We start from the raw sequence: 7,133 nt of genomic DNA on the forward strand, positions 1-7,133 counted from the left end.
AAAATTTTTATATTTTGGTACTGTAGTACTTTCGTTTTTATTTGGTAATTAGTGTCCAATCATGGACTAATTAGGCTCAAAAGATTCATCTCATCATTTACAGCTAAACTGTGTAATTGATTATTTTTTAAACTATATTTAATGTGTCCAAAAATTCAATGTAACAGGAAATCTTGAAAATTTTTAGAAACTAAACATATCCTAACTACACGAGCGCACAGGACACCGAGCTGTTGATCGTACTTCAAGCTTCAGCGTATGCACAAGCACGACGCGACCTGCACGCGCCTCGTCGTTGCCCCCAAAGAACATCACGAATCGTCCCGGTAAGGCTCGCCGCCCTTTGCCAGCGTCGCGGCCGCCACCAGAAGCCGATTCATACTAATCCTAAGGGCGCGGCCGCCGTTCTTCGCCGTCCGATGAGCTGCCGTTCCGATAGCCCTGCTAACGGGTTGGGCTTTGATGGGTTTTTTGGGGCGGGTTCCGACGTGGGTCTATATGGATGGGTGTAAATGGGTTTAACAAGAGTACGGGTCAGGTGGGTTGGGTTTTCACGAAAATGGGTCAGGGGCGGGTCGGGGCAGCCTCGCCGTTGCGACGGCGGCGGCTCGTCTCACGCCTGCAGGGCCTCCAGCTACAGCACTTTTTTGGGCGCCACACCCGCCGCCTCGCCGCCGCCCTCGACCCCTACCTCACAATCACCGCCACACGGGAGGCCCGCGGTGGGGTGCGCCACCTCAAGGCCGAGCCCGACCGAGACCCCGACCGCCTCGTGCTCAGCATGGGCGACAACGAGGAGGTCGCCGACGAGATCCGGGGCGCCACCGTCTGGTGGCTCACCTACACGGCGCAGCCGCGCGAGAACGCCGGTAGGCCCTCCTACTTCTGGGGCTGCGCCGCCCGCGCCGAGCGCAGGTTCTACCGCCTCTGCTTCCTCGAGCGCGACCGCGACCTCATCCTCGGCGAGTACCTCCCCCACGTCCGCCGCGAGGGCCGCACCGTCATGGTCTAGAACCGCCAGCGCAAGCTCTTCACCAACATCTTCTGCGACAGCTGGGACTCCGACGGGTTAGTGGCTCACCGTCGACTGCTAGTGCTAGCTCCTCTTGCGATTGTGACAGCTGATCAACCTGCGCCAGCTTCTGGTCCGGCGGCAGCTCGTGGAGGCACGTGGTGTTCGAGCACCCCAAGACGTTCGCGATGCTGGCCATGGACCCGGCCAAGAAGGATGTCGTGGACGACCTCGACGCACCTCTGTGCGCACCAACACCGACCTCCGCAAGCTCTTCATCGAGACCACCAGCAAGTCCATCATCATCATCGAGGACATCAACTGCTCCCTCGACCTCACCGGCAAGCGCAAGAAGAAGAAGAAGCAGGCGGCGGCGGAGGGCGACGGCAAGAGCGGCAAGGACGGCGGCGGCAAGGAGCTGGCCGCGCTCGACCCGGCCGGGAGCCTCGCGGTGCAGCTCGCGGACGCGTTCGTGGCGCCGGAGTCGCCCGTGTGGATGGACAGCAGCTCGGCGGCGCAGTGCCGGGAGGTGGAGGCGGCGATGGGCGGGCCCCTGCGGCTGGCCGCGCTCACGGGGTGCTGACGATCGCTGCTCGTCAGATTGGGGCAGGTTGGGGCGGGTTTGCTTGTTTGTGGGGCGGGTGGGGGTGGGTTAGCGTCTTGCATTGTCAACCACGGGTTGGGGTGGGTGTGGGTTGGGGCTTCCCCGTTAGCAGGCGTATGTTCCGACGGGCAAAAAGCCACTCGCCCGCTCTCGAATCTTGATCCGCCAACCCGCACGCCATCACCCATACTGCCGACCTGCGGTGTTTGGTTTCTATGGGAATTTTTTGTGCACGTTTTTCGAGAATTTTTTTATATATAGAGTATTAAATGAAGTCTATTTGCAAAACCTTTTCAGGGATGGGTGTAACTTTTCGAGACGAATATAATGATGATAATTAATTGATTATTTGCTACAGTGATATTATAGTAACCATTCTCTAATCACGCGGTCAAAAGCCTCATTACATTCGTCACGAGATTTACACGAAAATTGTGGAGGTGATTTTATAATTAGACTGAATTTAATACTCTAAATTAATAATAAAAAACCAAAAAAATTTCACGAAAACTTTTACACCCAAACCAAACACGGCCGCGCTGACCGCGCCCACACAAAAAAGGCGGCGCGCGCCGCCCCATTCCCTTCCCTCCCTTCCCCTCCCGTCCCTGGCTCGCTTCCCAATACCCAACCCCGCCGGCCGCGAGCGATGCCCGCGATCCCCACCGCCCCTGCGCCCGCCACCGGCAGCTCCCTCCACGCGCGCCGCCTCCGCCTTCAGTTCTCCTCCCCGTTGCCGCGCTCTAACCAGCAGCGGCTCCTCCCCACCCGCCTCCCCCGCCTGCCCGCTCGCGCCCGGGCCGCTCCCATGTCCGCCGAGGCGCGGGCGCCCGCGCCGCCGGTGGCGCCGCCGGCGCACCCCACCTACGACCTCAGGGCCGTCATCGCGCTCGCCCTCTCCGAGGACGCCGGCGACCGAGGTATGCCGGCAGCTACATGGTAGTAGCTTCCACTCTCGCGTACTGTTCACCCCCTTGCGATTCGGAATCCTCGAGACCACTACCTACTTACCTAGCCTGGTTGTGTCGCTCGCTCTTCACTAGCACTACGGTGTTCAGTGTGCTGGAGCACAATTTATTTGCTTCCTGCATTCACCTCCACGGCGTGCTCTGTGAAGCGTTACACATCGTGCCGTGATCGCAATTGAACTTGCGGTCACGGACTTCAAAGTGACCACTGACTACTGCTGACTCTTGTGCTCATCTCATAGACAAGGATTGCGGTAGCAGAGCTGGGGTAGATGGAGCTAAATAATAGGCAAGTTGGTCTTCATCGTCTGAAATGAAACTGCCCTGTCACTCTATAATATGATCGATTTCAACTGTTGAAGGCAAATACTGACCCCATTTTGCGTCCTATTTGTTAAGATTGGGGTGCGGAGTGAGATCTTCTTGACTATTTGTGGTCATGTATCTGCTATGGAAAAATTATGCACGTGTGTAATGAAGAATAATAGTTAAGCGTCTCCTAACAAGCAATTCATATCCTGTATCTGTGGTAAGCATTGCTCAGTTCCTGCCCTTCAGCCTTACTAGAAAAATTTATTTGATTTCTTTCATACAACAACAACAACAACAACAACAACAATAACAACAACATAGCCTTTTGTTCCAAGCGAGTTGGAGTAGGCTAGAGATGAAACCCAAAAGACACAAAGGTCATGGTTCAGGCATGTTGATAGTTAGTCTCTAAGCGCTCCTATCCAAAGCTACCTCCTCAGAGATATCCTAATCTTTAAGGTCTTTCTTAACCGACTCGTCATTTGATTTCTTTCATAAGGTTCCCTATTTTCATCCAACCACACAAGGTACTTAACCTACTCAGATACCCCCCCTCTTAGAATGTAGAATTGTAGATATTGGGGATAACGACAAAAAGTGTTAAATACTATAATAGTCTAATGGAGCCTCTCCACTTGGATCATTCCTCCACAAATTGCTATGCACCTTGCTCTTTCTTTGCCATTTTTATGCGAAACTATCTGCATTTGCAATGGATGCACATCTGTTAGTGCAAGAGTATGCTAATTGTTTGCTGACGCCTTCAGGGGATGTGTCTTGTTTGGCCACAATTCCTTCGGACGTGGAAGCTGAAGCCACGTTTATTGCTAAAGCAGATGGTGTTATTGCTGGAATAAGCCTAGCAGACATGATATTTAACCAAGTTGATCCATCGTTGAAGGTATCTACTTTGCATCTTTTCTCCCATTTTCAGTTTTGGCATGCGATGATTCTGTTGGTATTACAGGGAGTATTAACTGTCCTGACTTTACTGATTTCTAGGTTGAATGGTTTGAAAGTGATGGAAATTATGTCCATAAAGGGTTGCAATTTGGCAAAGTATATGGTAAAAATGTTCAATAAGATAGTCTGTTTTAGGTAGCAGTAGTTAGCATCTTGAACTTATAAATTCTTTTAGTACCTAACTAATTTTTCCCAATGCTATCTTTGGGTCAAGGGTGCGCTAGGAGCATCATCATTGCTGAAAGGGTTGTGCTCAATTTCATGCAGAGGATGAGTGGTATTGCGACCTTAACAAAGGTTATTTTTGCCCTTATTTTCATAATTAAGATGCTGCCCCTTTCCAGGGTGAACTGAAATTGGGTCCTTCTTTCCCTTAGGGTCTTGGCAGTGCTACAGTTTTGGAATTCAATATGTGTGCCCCTTAAATCGTTTCCTGATTTGTCCAACACATGCATAATATTCAATTCTCAGCCATCTGGATACTTGCATCCTTACAGGGCTGTTTGTATTCATTTGTCTCGGAGTCTACACCTAATACGCTTTGCTGCGTTTTTCGATTGCCACGAATAGCTGCCAAATGCTTGTTCTTCAGATTTCATATTTTGCAATCTTTCTGTTTTCTAGATCATGTCATTTTTTTTATATATTTCACTAAGCCTTCTGTCCTTACTCTCTCTAGGCTATGTCTGATGCTGCACGTCCAGCATGCATATTGGAAACAAGGAAAACTGCCCCAGGTTTACGTCTGGTTGACAAGTGGGCAGTAAGGATACTCTTTATGGTGTTGTTGATGTTCACCACTTTTGGCTTGTTAATCCTAATGTTGCAAATTTGCTTGTCCTTCGTGCTCATTTAGGTACTGATAGGTGGTGGAAAGAACCACAGGCTTGGTTTATTTGATATGGTTATGATAAAGGATAATCATATTTCTGTTGCTGGCGGGATTGCAAATGCAGTGAGATCCGTTGACCAATTCCTGGAGAAGGAAAAACTTACAATTCCTGTAGAGGTACTTTTTATTGACGCTCATGTTGAAAAGGTCATGCCTACGTGTCTGTGTTCATATTTTTTGGTTCACTTTTGTTGTTTAGTCTGATTTGGGCTTTCTACCTATTTACTTGTTTTCTTCAACTATGTCCATAAATGTCCTCATAGGAAAAGAAAGAAAATAAAAAAAATCATTGCATCTGTCATTTATAATAAATCAGGTTGAGACAAGGACATTTGAAGAAGTGAAAGATGTGCTGAAGTATGCTGCTGAGAACAGAACTTCATTAACCCATATAATGTTGGACAACATGGTCGTTCCTCTTCCAAATGGGGATGTGGATGTATCAATGCTTAAGGATGCAGTTCAATTGATAAATGGTAGATTTGAGACTGAGGTATGCAGATTCAACTTTGCAAGACATGCATTTTCTTATATGATGTAGTGCTAGTGGCAATGCTATTTTGTTGAAAGCAACTGGTTCTATCTGTTACTATCACCTTTGGTTGCTGAAGGGTAATAACATTATTTTTAACTGCAGGCATCTGGAAATGTGACAATCGATACAGTGAAGAAAATAGGAGAAACAGGAGTTACCTATATTTCAAGGTATTATTCTTTTCGAGATCAAAACTGACCAGTTTAAGGCCCTGTTTATTCCCAAAAAATTTCCTACAGTACCCGTCACATCAAATCTCCGGACACATGCATGGAGCATTAAATGCAGTTGAAAAAAATAACTAACTACACAGTTCAACTGGAAATGACGAGATAAATCTTTTAAGTCTAATTAGTCCATAATTGGACACTAATTATCAAATAACAACGAAAGTGTTACAGTACCAACAACAACAACAACATAGCCTTTTTTTCCCAAGCAAGTTGGGGTAGGCTAGAGATGAAACCCGAAAGAAATAAGTTCAAAGTTCAGGCACATTGATAGCTAGTCTCCAAGCGCTCCTATCCAAAGCTATCTCTTTAGAGATGTTCCAATCTTTAAGGTCTCTCTTAACCGACTTATCCCATGTCAGTTTAGGTCTACCTCTACCCCTCTTTACATTACGCACCGGCGCCTCAGGAGGCCTTCGTTGGACAAAAGTGTTACAGTACCAAAAGTCAAATTTTCATGAACTAAACACAGCCTAAACTTGTATTGAATGGGACAGAGTTTGTCAGCTGATTAGGTCTCTGATCTGTTTCGAAATTAATGACAACCCCCTGCTCGAATCATTAGTTCAATGGCTTCTTTGATTCGTTTCAGCGGAGCATTAACGCATTCTGTGAAGGCTCTTGACATCTCTCTCAAGATAGACACCGAGCTCGCTCTTCAAGTCGGAAGACGTACAAATCGTGCCTGACTCCACTGCATTATGTTGTACCCGCCTTGCCACATCTACAAGGCCTGTCCTTATATAGTAACTTGACTTTTATTCCCCTACTTCGCTAAGCCAGATCTTTGCTTCTGTCGCCAGGATGGTAGATTAACCCAGCGTGGCAAATCAAGTTAAATAACTTATCAAATCTGCGCCGGCCGCGTGGTGCTGAGAACTGTGACTGCTACAAAATGGGATTCATTATTCAGTTTTAGGTTTTCAGCCGAAATACACAAACACCACAATATGGAACAGAATAATTGGCAGGGTGGTAGGTTGCTTCTCGCATATGTTCTGGCACCAGATTTGGAAGCTGGAAAAGGAGCGGCTGCTGCGTTCTGCGGCAGGTAGCTCATAGCCGGTGAGGTAGATCTCCCTGCAACCTGCCCGGAAGGTAGGTTACTGTGAACGGGATGCCCCACTGAAGTTGTGAAGTTGCAATAATCTCTGTGTTCGCTTGGCTTGTCAACCAATCAGCCAGGAACACTGTTCTATCATACTAAATCAGCACCAGTTATGAGCCATTAGCTACTAGTCAGTCAGCAGTACTGTTCTCTCATAACACATCAACACCAGTTATCAGCCGCAGCCAAGGGCAACACAGCGAATACCACAGACAAAATAACGAGAGATCAACTCTGCCTCGGTGACGTGACACAAGACTAGATGAACAAAAAGTAAGGGGAGGTTGCAAGGTCAACTCCGTACTTCGCGTCTATTATTGGTCATGTTTAGTTCCCTAAAACCCGCAAAAAATTTTGCATTGAAGACCGTGCCCCCTCTCACGGAGCACACTTTCCAATATAAAAATCTACATTTTTTCTCAACTAAACACACCCATTGCGTCGTTACTGGTAATGCGCATTCTCAGACATGCTCCAAGCCCCCTAAACCGCCCCCCACCCTACTACGT

At 47.9% G+C, this 7,133-nt stretch overlaps 1 protein-coding gene across 2 annotated transcripts; it reads left to right on the forward strand.

Annotated features, from left to right (window-relative positions):
- Positions 1 to 2,219: 2,219 nt before the first annotated feature.
- LOC120658363 (nicotinate-nucleotide pyrophosphorylase [carboxylating], chloroplastic-like) lies at positions 2,220 to 6,936 on the forward strand. 2 transcript variants are annotated; one of them, XR_005668601.1, is made up of 11 exons: positions 2,266 to 2,536; positions 3,664 to 3,797; positions 3,899 to 3,962; positions 4,074 to 4,156; positions 4,539 to 4,622; positions 4,716 to 4,868; positions 5,068 to 5,244; positions 5,389 to 5,456; positions 6,109 to 6,246; positions 6,320 to 6,394; positions 6,622 to 6,936. XR_005668601.1 is itself a non-coding variant. In XM_039936630.1 (10 exons), the coding sequence occupies exons 1-9, from the start codon at positions 2,266 to 2,268 to the stop codon at positions 6,203 to 6,205; spliced, it is 1,131 nt and encodes a 376-aa protein (XP_039792564.1). In that variant the 5' UTR covers positions 2,220 to 2,265; the 3' UTR covers positions 6,206 to 6,246; positions 6,320 to 6,936. The 2 variants fall into 2 exon arrangements, 1 of the variants encoding a protein (XP_039792564.1); XM_039936630.1 differs by having other exon boundaries at positions 2,220 to 2,536; positions 6,320 to 6,936.
- The last annotated feature ends 197 nt before the right edge of the window (positions 6,937 to 7,133 follow it).

The sequence above is a fragment of the Panicum virgatum genome, chromosome 2N, assembly GCF_016808335.1.
Source record: "Panicum virgatum strain AP13 chromosome 2N, P.virgatum_v5, whole genome shotgun sequence".
In the NCBI taxonomy this organism is placed as follows: Eukaryota; Viridiplantae; Streptophyta; class Magnoliopsida; order Poales; family Poaceae; genus Panicum; species Panicum virgatum.